We start from the raw sequence: 14174 nt of genomic DNA, 5'->3' as shown, positions 1-14174 counted from the left end.
GAATAAAAAATGAAATTCAGAAATTCTGCATCAACAACAGCTTCACTATGCCTGCTAAATAATCTCAAATACTTGGTTGGCAATGTTATCCTCTTGTTAGAATTACTGCAATATGATGTAATATTTCCCCACTTTGTCCATGGACATGTACAAATGAGAATTTTAGTTCCTAAAAAATGGTGTGACTGACATTTTTCACTTTTTAATAAGGGCTCTTAAAAAATTAAACCCAAGCTAAAAGAAATATATTTATGGTTCAGGCTAACAAAGGGGAATGAGCCTAATTAATAAAACCAACAGTAGCCAGTGTACAGTCTAACAGCCTAATCTGATGTAACATTTGTTGAAGGAGGCAGAAAATTCTCTGCTATTGCAATTTAAGCATATATCCAAATTTGATAAAATATGCCTAAAATGGAACTTTCCTTCTTATATCATTTGCTCTGTTCTGGTTCTGTCTATGACGACACCATTATCTATCACCTCACTTCACAGCTTCTGTTTATCTTTCATTCCACTCCTCCTTTTAGTACCACTCTCACATAACCAAACTGCTCCAGACCACTAGTTCAGTCACCTACAGCTATACCCTTTTCTGTTATTCCACAGCTAAATTATCCACAGTCTGCTTATTCACCACTTTCTAATAGGCCCTCAAACCTTATGCATTCAGGCTTACTAACATTTAATAACATGTACATAAAAGCAGCAATATAACGGTACATTATCATTATATTGCAAATGTCTGGTGGGTCAATGCCTCCTTGGATGGGTGAGAAGAAAGTCATATGAAAGAGAGAGAGAGAGATGCCATTAGGCTGTCCATTTCCAAACATCCTCCGAGTTTGTCTTTTGCAACAAGAAATGCATCTGTTACTATTTTTAAAAAGGAAAAGTAGTGTAGCATTATGCTTGCCAAAATAGTTAGAGGCTACAGAAGACAGTTAAAAAAAAATACTTGAGCAACCCATTCTATTTACTGGAAATCAACATTATCCATACAAACATTATCCAACAAAACATATACAACCAGAATTTCACCTGCTTGTTGCTAGCAGTGACCCTGCTGGAAGCGTACAGCAGCTTTCATCATGAGAAGCGAAGCAAAGATGTCACCTCGGATGGACAACATGCATGAGTTCTGTTCTACCTGATGATTACCATGCTGAGAGCTTACATACATAAGTTATCGATAGAGGTTATGAAGCTTGTAGGAAAAGTCATTGGTATAACACCCACAGTTAGTTACACACACACAGAGCAGAACAGCTACTTCCCTGTATGTTCACTCCAGAAAGAAGAAAAAACCAAACACCTCACAACTTGTATCTGGTTAACACCAAATTAAAAAAAAAAACACACACACACCCACAACACCTTTTACCTATTAACAACAAGAAAAGGAAACTAGAGAAGGTTAGCCAAAGAAAAGCTATCTGCAAAATCCACCTATGTTAATTAAGTACAAGAAATCTCCATGGAAACCTAAGTCAGGCATACCTGTATACCCACTGTATGGTAGGCTTTCAAATGGAAGCCTCACACACTGGTGACAAAGTCTTTCAGACATTCCTTAATGTACATTCAGCCAGGCCTCTCAGAGGCATAAAACGAGGCACCCTTTCATTTCCACAACAAGCACTAGAATCTTTCTTACAATGTGACACTATGAACTCTGAAATTGTAATCACAGTGTCACTGTGCTTGCACCTGCTTTTTTTGTTTTACATGCTCTGTGCTTAACATCACTAATATGTTCTGGCAATAGCAAGGTGATAAACTGTAGTCAACTGATAAAGGGCAGTTTTCCAACTACTGACTTTTCTTGCACAATCTATTTCTTTCTCTTCTGCCCTGGAGCATTTCTAGCATGTAGGCTTATGGCCAGCTGTAAACTGTTGTGACTTTAGAAAGCAAGAAAAAGCAAAAAAAAAAAAAGGAAGTAATTTCTTGAAAATTAGAAGTTTCCCGTATTAACTGTGCTGCACTCAGGAAAATTTATTTTGTTCATGATCTGCAACAGATAACCAAGATTATACATGCCATGACACAATCTATATAGCTATTGCAATGGAAGGGTAAAGACAAACCTCGTTTTGCAAACACATTTAGTTTTCACACTGATTTTTGTATGGGGGGCACGTGCTGCTATCATAGCTTCAAAAACAAGGAAAAAGAACTTGGCCATAGTTTTGTGTTTCTCATCTTCATTCACAGTTTTTCTTCAGAAATGCACAAGGACAAACAAGATATATTTGGATCACTGGAGAAGCTGAAAGCATGACTCTCACTGCTACAATCTCTTCTGTACCCTCCCTGTTTCTTGCTTGTTCCCTTTGTCCTGCCCAAAACACCAGCCCTTATAAACATTGTAATTCCTGAGCTGACAGACCGTCATCACAAGATGAGCCTGGCAAAATAGTACAAGCCAAAAAAAAAATCCAACCTTAAATCAAAATATGAATTAACCCCTGCAAACAAGGCACATCTCAAAATTCTCACTTTCATGCTGCCAATATGCATTTTTTAATTGTTAAAGAGATACTCAAATGTTTACCAACAAAGACTTTGAGACCACCTCTAGCAAACAGTGGAAAGATGTGGAAGGGTCCAATTTCACCAGCCAACAATCTACCAAAATACCGCAAGAGACACTTGAATCTGAACATCTCTATCAATGCTTTGGCACTTCTGAATAACAGTCGTCCCAGTGATAACTCACCCTCATTTTCTACCTCATAGTTAATACGCAAAAAAATACTCTAGAAAGTATTAGTATTTTGTAGCTTTTCCTTTCAAAACCAGTTGAGCAATTAACGGAAAGAAATATTGTGCTATCCTCTTTCTCACTAGCATTTTGTTGAAATTTCACGTTCTCCAAACAGGAAGTTTCAAGGTATTTCTGAAGTTTCTTCTAAATCGACAATAAAGTTGTTTACTGTTTTAAAAAATGACTCAGGCATAGCACTTTAGATGCAGGTGAGAGACCAGGGTTGATCAATGACCATATATTAGTTACTCAATTCGGAAAGCATTAGGAATGTCACCACACCAGCGCAGTCTGGCCTGACCAGTTTCTCCATTTTGGAGATACTAGGAAGACAACCCACCACTAAAGTTTTCCTGCTCTTCCCCAGGTGATACGGGATTATGACTGACCTTTGCATCAGAGAGCTGGCAGGAAAAAGGTTCTTTGCAATATAAGTTCTCCCTTGAAATACATGTTTTTAGTCTTCTGGAAAGCAAGGTTTTAAATTGGAAACCCTGACAGATCTAACTGCAGCAATAACAAATAACATCAGTGTAATTTCTCTTGAAAGAAATTGTTCTGTTTTCTTCTCCGTTTCCAGCTTAAAACCTTTCATTGCTGATGCTATTGTCAATCTTGTGTAGTGACCTATTTACCCAAAGCACAGAATTACAGAACAGAATTTTATGACAAGTACAGAGCAGGCTTTGACACTAATAATACTCAAGATTTTGTGGACTTGGATTGTTTTTAGGGCTCAGTCAGAAAGGCCACCTTTCTTTCATGTAAAGAGTCAACAAGCCACCTCAGAGGTTTTGCAAATGAATTTGTCATAGCAATTAAGGGGAAGAAGCTATATAAACATGATAAAAGGTGACTAACATCACCATGCACTGTTACATTAAGGAATAAGAAAGAGACCTTTAACACATTGCTCTGAACACTTAGAAAATCAAAAATACTGTCTGGATAGCTACATTCTTTGACTTTCAATGAATCAGTGCTGTCTGCAACGCGCACTCGACCTTTGAGAGAGAGGGGAAAAACCTCAAACGGAACGAAGTAACTTCCAATTATTTGTAATGGAAGCTTGAAGGGCTCTGTCTCACAGTATGAGTATGGATATTACTGATATTAACACAACGCAGAACCAGGCAGCCCCACAGGGAGTCTCCCCCCCCACCAAGTTTTGAAAAGACAAGAATCTGAAATAAATTCAGAAGATGCTGGGTGTAGCTGCTCTGGTTAAAACACATGGCTCATTCAACTTAGCAGGATTCTTCTAGTAAAGATAGTGGCAGGGAGCAGATAGCACATGTAGAAAGCCACCACATATAAAGCACATTTGAAAACACTGAGACACTACTGGAGATAAAAGTTGGGATAACTGGCAATCTAAAGCCATAAGGGTCACAAAATCCACATCATTGTGAAAGCTGGCCATTCAATTATGCTTGCATAATATTGTACAGGACAGCTAAAAGAAGCCTCCTTGTTCTGGGTTTGGGTTCAGGGTTTTTTTGTGTGTGAGGTTTGGGTGGGGAGGGGTTGTTGTTTGGTTGGTTTTTTTAAACACAAATGCTACGCTTTCCAAGCTTCCCTCATCCCTCACTGGTATTGCTAGTAGTTTGGAAGGGGTTATTTTGTTCCAGTGGATTGCAGTGGAATGCAATTCTTCCACTGCATTGGCCCTGCTTTACTTAGTGTTTTCACTGTAAGACAGATACCACATTCTCTGTGTGACTACAAAACAGCAGAGCTCCCAATGCAACAGCGAGAACAGTCAAATATCAGCTCTACGTTTTCAGAGACCACATTTACTTAATAAAGATACAAAAAGCATCCACAAACATACAGCTTTTCTGAACACATTTGTTGCCATCAAGTATATAAAAAAGAATCCTAAGTGTGCAATTATTATATATAAAACCCTATGCCCATATAATTTTGCACAACCATCCCAGCATATTTACTCAAATGTTTTTAGCTCTTAAAATCTATTTTTTTTTAATAATATCAGTTTAGAAAGTAGCATTTACGAGCAGATATTAGCATAAGTCCTGTTGAATTCACAGGGCTTTTATCATCTTGTTGTTTACAAATTTTACTGTCATTCACATCATTGCAAATCATCAGCTGTACTTGTGGCTGAAGAAAATGCTAACTCAGAAGGCAGAGGTGAGTGTAAAAGCTTTAATCAGAAATCATGATTTTTACTACCTGGAATGTTATGCTCTCAAACACCTATAATTAGACATATCCAGTATCTACAATCTTCTCAGTTATTCAAAATATTATGGGGACTGCTAGGTGTGGGTGGGAATGGGGTAAGTAACCCATATAAAGCAAAAATACAGGTAATACAAAGTTATTTTTAGAATTAGGCTATAGAAATACATTCCTGTTCTAGTATCTCTGAAAAACACATGAACAGATTTCTGCAGAGCATGCTGGCAGTTTAAATAGCAAGAGGTGGTGTGTGAGCAGAATGAAATCCCTGGGCCTTCCCCAGTTTGTGGGGATGGAGGGAAGCAGAGGACAGGTCAGATTCATTGCCAGGAATTTCTTTTTTAGTTTTTCAACTTAGTAACCATTGCCTTCTAGGAAAAGGAAAAAAAAAAGTTAGTCTGAGATTTTCAAGACTATGTAGTACTTTTAGCCATGCTCTCCACAAAAAGGAACAGCAGGTGTGACTATATCCCCTCTGATAGCTTCATGAATCTAAAGCATAAGCCACAACCACACATTTAGTGACTGACATACAATTTATTTTCTGTATAAATTGTATACTTTTAATATGGTCAAGTTAAGTAGCTGAGTTCCAACTGGGTTTCAGAGCACCCTTAAGGATCAAATCCTGACATGTTTTGGTATTGAAAAATTAACAACCACCACCACAAATTAACCAACATTTTCAGGTTTCTCAGAATTTTAAAGAGTATATCTGCAGTTGAAAAATCTCTAAAGCAACTTCTAATATTCACAAGGAAAGATGTTTTAGAAGTTAAGGGTTAAAACAAGAACACTGGCAACAGTTGCTGGATGTTGACTAATTTACAGAAACAAGCCTCTGAATGAAGACAGCCAGCAAGACGCTGCTTTAGGTAATAAAGTTAATGCCACCCATTGTCTATTTAGAGCTCAAAATACCCGATCTAAAACTTTAAGCTCTGAATGCAACACACACAATCAGAGCAGAAAATTAAGTAGTGGGTGGACAGAATCTTTTCTGCCTACCCTGAATAATAACCATGCTGCTTCTGCTGCAGCTGTCAGAGACTATCCCTTGGGCACTCCATTAGAAAGCACATAGCAAAGTGTAGGCTCAAAGCCACAGAGACTGATGTTACAGATAGGCTGGACAGACTTCACTCTGTTTCCACAAGGAAAATTGCTCTCTGCACAAAACAGCACAGAAAACTCAGAGAGTTTCAGATCTCCTTGCATGAGCCAACAGCATTGAGGAAAAGAAAACAAATGGCAAAACACTGCAAGCTTATCTCAAGCATCGGTGACAGAGTTCTTGTCCCCGTGGTTTAATGATTCAAGCTTGACTTAAAAGCAACTTGAGACAGTTCGAGACCCACAAAGTTAGTGGGTATGGAGCACTAAGGAGACTAGAAGATAATAACCACACAAACAATCAACCCATCACAGGCACTTCTGGCTAATCCCCTTACACCTTCCTGAAACCCAAATACAGATGCAAAGTAAAATACAAAATAATTAATCTACTACCTCCAAAGCCATCCCTACTCATGTAAGTTGTATTACAAACACTCTACTTTTTATACCATTCTTATGCTCAACTTTTGAGCTTTTTACCCACCCCTCAACTGCCACCATTTAGCATTCCTGCTTTTTAACCCATCCTTTACCCTCATGCCCTCAGTATGATTCCTCTCCTTCCATTTTCAAGACTTGTTACCTTTCCCTGAGTATTTTCCTTAAGTACATTCTCATATCTCATGTTTTCCTTTTCATTCCTTAGCCTGCTATTGTCTCTGCTCCATTTTAAGTGCTCTCATTAAGAACTTTAAAGACTAGTTTCAAAAGCCAGTTCCCAAATCACAATATACACATCAAAAGAGTCCTGCTTTATTTACAAATGCTCTGTACCATCAGATTGTGATTTTTCACAGGAAGGCATGGAATATTGTTCCAAACATTTCTTTAAGGAGAAATAGTGATTCCTTTCCCTGGAAACAGGGGCTTGCAATTTACTTAGAAGAAAGCCTCCCTGCTTTTCCATTTACAGCGGAACAGGAAAGTTAGGCCTACCTGTGAAAGCTGTCCCAAAGAGTAGAGGGTGAGTTTCTTCGGGTCTGTGTAAAGAATCTCTCCAAGCTCCTGATAAGGCTTCCCAGGGGGGGTGAAGTGTCCCTGAGTGAATTGCTGTTGCCTCCTATGGTAGTTTTCCCAGAACACTTGTTCTCTTGGAGGTTCACTGCTTCTGTAAATTGTTCTGCTTCTGGCCAAGACCTTTCCTTCCTTCTGACCAAAGCCAGGCAAAGCCTGAATGCGCACAAAATCTCGAGGATTCAACACTTTAGTGGCTGCCAGCACCTTGATTTTGCTGTTCTTAGGTGGATCTGGTACCACAAGTGACTTGAGTTTGTGGCTCTTAAGTGTGTTTGGTACCACAGGTGCCTTGAGTCTGCTGCTTCTACCTGCATTTGCTACCACAGGTGCCTCAATTCTGTGGTTTTTAGGTGCATCTGGTACTGGCATTGTTCCAGAATGGGAACCTTGGTGTTTTTACACCCTAAGTCATTAAAAACTCTGGTTTCCCAGTCATAAGAACATACACCTGCTGCCCAAAGCAAGTCTTCTTTTTAATATGCTAAAAGGTAGCCCAGCAGAAGAATCTGCTGCTAACTAACACTCCATGAGATCTCATTCCCCTCAGCAGCCCCTCAAACAATAGAAATAAATCCTGAGGGGTCGGGACACCTAAAACCTAACCAGTCTCCTAGGGAACACCCAAAGCCAAAGCACCTCCTTCTGAAGGGTTTCGTTACGAATAAAACTTCCTTTATACCTATATTTAACAACGGCACAACGTCCCCTGCCCGCAGTCCTCACGCCAAGGGCCTCCCACCTCCCAGACGCTGAGGACTCAGCCTAAACCCCCCCACCTCCTTCCTCAAGGCGCCGCGGGGGCGAGGCCAGACCCCTCTCCTCAGCCGCCTCAGAGGAGAACGCTCTCTCGCGCGGCGCCGCGCGGCAGTTAACGGCCAGCAGTCCGCGTCACTCGGTTGCCCGGGAAACCCCGCGCGGGGAGGCCGCGCAGGTGCACGGGGGGGCGTGCACGAGCACAAGGGGCCGCACACAAGGGCCCACGCGCAAGGAGCCGTGCAATGAGCCGTGCACGTGGGTCCGTGCACAGGGGCCTGAGCACCGAGCGCTGCACGGGGCCGTGCGTAAGGGCCTGAGCACCGAGCTTTGCACGGGGCCGTGCACAAGGGTGCTGAGCACCGAGCCCTGCACAGGGCCACGCACAAGGGTGCTGAGCACCGAGCCCTGCGTGGGGCCGTGCGTAAGGGCCTGAGCACCGAGCTTTGCACGGGGCCGTGCACAAGGGTGCTGAGCACCGAGCCCTGCACGGGGCCGTGCGCAGGGGCCTGAGCACCGAGCTTCGCACGGGGCCGTGCACAAGGGTGCTGAGCACCGAGCCTTGCACGGGGCCATGCACAAGGTGCTGAGCACCGAGCCTTGCACAGGGCCGTGCGCAGAGGCCTGAGCACCGAGCCTTGCACGGGGCCGCGCACAAGGGCCTGAGCACCGAGCCCTGCACGGGGCCATGCGCAGGGGCCTGAGCACCGAGCCCTGCACGGGGCTGTACACAAGGGTGCTGAGCACCGAGCCCTGCACGGGGCCGTGCGCAGGGGCCTGAGCACCGAGCTTCGCACGGGGCCGTGCAGAAGGGTGCTGAGCACCGAGCCTTGCATGGGGCCGTGCACAAGGGTGCTGAGCACCGAGCCTTGCACGGGGCTGTGCACAAGGGTGCTGAGCACCGAGCTTTGCACGGGGCCGTGCACAAGGGTGCTGAGCACCGAGCCCTGCACGGGGCCGTGCGCAGGGGCCTGAGCACCAAGCCCTGCACGGGGCTGTGCACAAGGGCCTGAGCACCGAGCTTTGCACAGGGCCGTGCACAAGGGTGCTGAGCACCGAGCCCTGCACAGGGCCGTGCGCAGGGGCCTGAGCACCGAGCTTCGCACGGGGCCGTGCACAAGGGTGCTGAGCACCGAGCCTTGCACGGGGCCATGCACAAGGTGCTGAGCACCGAGCCTTGCACAGGGCCGTGCGCAGAGGCCTGAGCACCGAGCCTTGCACGGGGCCGCGCACAAGGGTGCTGAGCACCGAGCCCTGCACGGGGCCGTGCACAAGGGCCTGAGCACCGAGCCTTGCACGGCGTTGTGCACAAGAGGACGAGCAGTGAGCCCTTTGGGTGGCTGAGGATCGAGCCTTGCACCAGGGGCCGTGCGTGGGGTGCGCAGTGCCCCACACGGCTGCTCGCGCACCCTTAGGGATGAGGCTGCGCTGCGTGGCCGTGCCACACGAGCGTTGCTTCAGGCCCGGGGGGCCGGCGGGGCAGAGTTGCAAAGGGATGCCTCTTGCAAAACCCACGCTGCAGGTCACCGGGAGGCAGCAAGTAGTTTAGGGTTTCTCCAAGCGTGAGGTTTCCTGTGGAGACGGATTTTTTCACCTTTTTTTCAGCTGAGGGACAAGCTAAGGCGTCCTCCCGAGCTCAGGGACACCAGAGCTTGTGGCTGAGGGAGGACAGGGCTGTAAATAACGTGCTTTGCCTTAGGTAAACAGAACTTTATCACTTGACAACATTGTTGGAAGGCTCAGCGGTTAAAACACTGGGAAGTGGGAGACCTGGGTGTCATTATAACAGTAAAGGTGATATTCATCAGTATTTCAATTAATTAAATATAATCCTTGGCTTCTCTCCCGGGCGGCAGCTCGGGGTGCGTGGCAGGGCAACCCCAGCCCCCCCGGCTCCTGGGGCCCTCAGCAGATTCTGCTCAGCCCTTGCGAAAAACCCATCAAACCTCACTCCTCCTACGACCGATTTCAGTAAAAGCCTTTCAGACTTCACTCAAACCTTGTCAAACAAGCAGTAACTGGTGGAAATGAGAACTCGAGATGAATTTAACACTGTATCTATTCAGCCCTAAAATACACGGACGATCAGCAGCAATAGCACATTATTTGAGGTATATGATTTCCAGCAGATTGGGTTTTTAGCCTGTCAAGATCACTCCAACCATTTGAATCCTGTGAGCTCTCTGAAGGGATGGGGTATCTGGAAACACCTCCTCCCTCCCTCCTCCCCATCTTTCCTCTCAACCCTGAAAAAAACCACCCTTGCTATTACTTCCCTGCATTTTAATCCGTCCAACACTTCTTTGCTATTACAACTTTTGATTCGGAGTGATGTGACTAGACATGGGAGGGCAGAAGCAGCGAGCCGCAGCCCGAGGAGCAGAGCTGTGGGGCTCCACGGCCCTGGGGCTGCAGGAGGACGCGGGGGACGTTTGCAGCTGCGAGGGTTCCCCCACCTCATTTTCCTCCCCGGCTTTATATTTTCTGCAGGCTGAATTGTTCCCCAAAACCTGGTGTCTTGCACAGCTTTGTTTTTGAGGGCAAACTTCCCACCCACAGAGGTGCTCACCCACTGATCTGCTAAATTGTGGAACTGGAAATGCAATTTCTGCTACTTTTCTCATTGGCTGCAGCTTAATCATAGATGTTTCCAGCTGAAAAGAAATACTCCAACACCCAGCGTTTGAGACAGCCACGAGAAATAGCACAATTTGGTAATGACGACCCTCTGAGCACCTGCTTTTGTTGTGCCTGGGTGTACAAGTGTGTTTTCAACTAAAACATTTGAGAAAGAACTAGTTTCAATGACTTCACTAATACAAATGGCAACGTCTTGTTTAGCACTGGGATTTCAGCTCTGGGGGCTTAAGGGAAATATCTGCTAGACAATCACCACGTGAAAAATATAAAAGTGGCATTTTGAAGCAGCCTTCATGCCGAAAAATGTGCTTCTGCATCCATACAGTGATGCTTTTGCATCAGAAAATGGTGCTTGATTGGTTTTGCTGATTGGCTTGCATTTGAAGAAGCCTCAGCTCAACCTTCGGCTGCAGCAGGTTGAGACCTGCCAGGGCCTTCGGGTCCTAGAGCGGGAGGACCCTGGCTGAGACACGTCAGCCCCAGCACCCTCTGCGTATTTAACTTGAGTCAATCCAGATGCTGCAAGTGCTGCTGAGGGCCAGGGTGGGCATGCAAGAGCCGTCCCGCACCCACACCCTGCAGGCTTTAATGCTGTAATGCTTTGGAGTTGTGCCCAAAACACACTCTGCTTCCCCAGCGGATCCATTTTTTAATGGCCTTAAAATAACCAAAGCGCCGTTCGGCTTCGTCAGGATGCTCAGGGGCCAGTGGGGCAGGGAAGGGCTCAGAGGGGACGTGCACAGGGCGATGTCCTGCTGGTGCTGGAGACACCCCGTCTCTCCTGGTCTCCCCACCCTGCAGTTTGTGCCCAGGTCCCCCGTCCCACTGCCACGGGCACCTGCACCCCACGGGCAGCATGCAAGCGCAAGCCTTGGGGCAATGCTCTTGCGGAGATCATCACGCCTTTCTCCAGGCTGTCCGCAATTCGGTTCCCCCAAAGTCTGTCGGTGGGAGCCTGCCCTGCAAACTCCTTCCTGGCAAGAAGTTCCCTCTGGAGCCCCAAGCTCGGAGAGGAGCAAACTGCCTGTGCCTGGCTCCTTAGTGCCATTTCCATATAAATAAGCTCCTTCCAAGACAGAGGAGGTTGTATTATTCAGAAACAAACAAAAAAGATGGATCTATGGGTTTGTGTTTTTTGGAGACACACAAAACCGTTTTCCTCCCGCAGCCCACAGAGGCTCCCGGGTAAAGCTTTTGTGGAGACCAGCTCCTGTCGCCCAGCCGAGCCGGGTGGGTTCTCCCAGCTCTTCCCTTCCTCAGCTCCATTTCTCCTCCACCCTGTTCATTGTCTAGTCCCGTTTTCAAGACATACTCCAGGAATGACAGGTATGCATTTGTTTCTTTTTTCCTTCCATGTCATTTCTCCATCCAGCTTACAATTTTTGGTGGCAATTTAACAGCTTTTACAAATTACATTCCTATCTTTTTCTCAGTTATTGTTAGAGAGGAGAAAGTCCCATTTTTCACTGCAATCCTTCAGGTTTCTGCTGTCACTGTATTTAAGACTTCTTTTTTTTTTTTTTTGTCCTTAGCTTTTATTTTCTTATCCCTCAAGGGCAGCCTTGGAAATTCAAAGCTGCTCCCTGACTATCAGCAGATCTGGTATTCTCTCTTGGCAGTTTTGCAGCGACTGGCTCTCTTCCTTCCATCCTTCCACCTAAATGACACCCTTTTCTCAATAAATTACCCTTTGTCTTTCAAAGCAACGTTTCCATTTTTGACAGTTTGGATGTATAATAGTTGCATCGCAGCGGATACCTTCAGGAGCATCAACTAACAGGCCAATACAAACTCACTGGTGCAGAAAATAAAGAGATTTACCTATTTTGGGCTTTCTTCCCCCCCTCCCCGCAATAACTGGGCTGCGCTATGCATTTTCAACATTTGAGCTTAAAGGTATGGTTTCTTGTCACCACAAAAACCTTTTCTGGAACAGAGGGGTGGCTGAACCGATGGCAGGATTCCTTTTTTTCCACATAACATCCCTTGGGGTCCCTGGAAAATGCCCCGGGGCAGCCAAGCCCACCCAGCCGTGCCCCTCAACACAGGGCTTCATGTCCCCAGTGTGCTGACCACAATGCATAAAGCACCAAAAACTGGCGAAAGCATGGATCCGGCACTGCCGGCAGCGCATGCCCAATTCCTCTGCCCCGTTTTGGGCATTTAGCAACATTCAGACATGACTGGCGTGGAACAGTGGGGAGGCGAGCGGCACCCCGAGCGGTAGGTGCAAGGGGAAGGCAAATAGAAATACTGCCTGCAGTGATGCCCTGCAGTAACTGTGGGCATCTCGCACAATCCCTAAACACATGCAAGTGGCCTAGGAAGGTTTCCCCTCCCATACGGCAGCGCACGCCAAAGCGTGCCGGGTTGCTCCGAGTGTTTGCAGAGCCTTGCGTGGAGAGAAGGCAGCTGTGCCACCAGAAATGAGGAAATCTTTTGCATCGTACTTTGCAGTTACCCAGCGTTTTCCACTCTTTATGGTAGAAACGCGCCTGAAAAACAGCCGACCAACAAAAGCCCTGATTGCTTATGCTACAGAGGAAACATCGATTTTGCAAACATTTCCTAGCAATAACGACAGTGATCAATTATTGCTGCTGTTGTTCATGATCTTGCTAATGGAGGGTAAATGTGCAGCGTGGCTGGAGCAGGCTCAGCTGGAGCAGTGGCTTTGGGGTGTCCCCAGGCTCCCTGCAGGCAGGGAGGGCTCCTGGGGACCCCCTGCGCACAGCCAGTGGGGGGGGGGTGTCCCCAGGAGCCCTCCCTGCCCACAGGGACTCGCACGCAGCCAGCGCCGCTGGAGGGGGGATGCAGCAGATAAAGCTCGAGAAGGTCGGATGCTCACACCCTGCTCCCATCGGATGCCGAGTGTGTGAGCACATCCCGGGGGATGAGGATGGAGATGTCCAAGCCCAGGGCTGGCGATAAGAGCATCCCCCCTGGCTCCTTCAAGCTGCCCAAAAGCAACAGATTGGACATTTTTGTAGAAGTTGTCAAGATCCAGACCTTGGCTTTAGCAGCCTGGGACTTTCTTCTCACAGCCCTGCACCTTCTGTCTCCTTTCCAAACACCAGACAAGCCAAACATTATTTTACAATCCCGGCATCTGGCATGCAGCTCTGGGCAAGCCTCTCAGCCTGTCACTGGTGAGATAAATGAGCGTGTTTCAGTGGTCGACTTCATAAAAGTATATGAAAAGTAGTTAACAAAAGGGTATTTCACAAAGCTGGGAATGCAAATGCAACCTCCGAGATAACTAATTAACTGAAGCAGCCATAAAAAGGGGAAGCAGCTTCCCATCTGTGGAAATAGATGTCATTTTATAGAGGCTCTAATTAGTTATGCCCAGTCCTGCAGCCGTTTCGTTCACGGTGCACACAGGCTGCCTCCTGCTCTGCAGCTCCTGGGGCTTTCGAGGTAAAGAGGGCAAGAGCAAAGCTGGGGGAAAGAGACACTTCATCTTGCAAAAGTCCCCTATGAGGGTCATGTTTTCAGCTGGTGCTCAAGCAGCAAACAAAGCCAGGGTTGTTTTGCCTGGTGGCCGGTGCGGCCGTGCAGAGGTGGCCGGTGCGGCCGTGCAGAGCCATCCGGTGCAGAGCCATCCGGCACAGAGCAACGGCAGCGCTCGGCCCCGGCTGCACAGCAAGGTCGGTCCCCGCAACAGTCC

The 14174-nt window shown here is 46.5% G+C and overlaps 1 protein-coding gene across 1 annotated transcript in view; it reads right to left on the bottom strand.

The window, feature by feature from the left end:
• Positions 1-7480, bottom strand: part of CCDC60 (coiled-coil domain containing 60) — a 64789-nt gene extending 57309 nt beyond the window's left edge. Inside the window, exon 1 of the mRNA XM_075516707.1 lies at positions 7031-7480. Within this exon, the coding sequence (XP_075372822.1) occupies positions 7031-7480 (450 nt within the window). The remainder of the gene's footprint in view (positions 1-7030) is intronic.
• Positions 7481-14174: the final 6694 nt, after the last annotated feature.

The sequence above is a fragment of the Mycteria americana genome, chromosome 13 (genome assembly GCF_035582795.1).
Source record: "Mycteria americana isolate JAX WOST 10 ecotype Jacksonville Zoo and Gardens chromosome 13, USCA_MyAme_1.0, whole genome shotgun sequence".
NCBI classification, from domain to species: domain Eukaryota; kingdom Metazoa; phylum Chordata; class Aves; order Ciconiiformes; family Ciconiidae; genus Mycteria; species Mycteria americana.
Note: the sequence above shows the minus strand (reverse complement) of the source record. Positions and strands in the feature narration are given on the sequence as shown.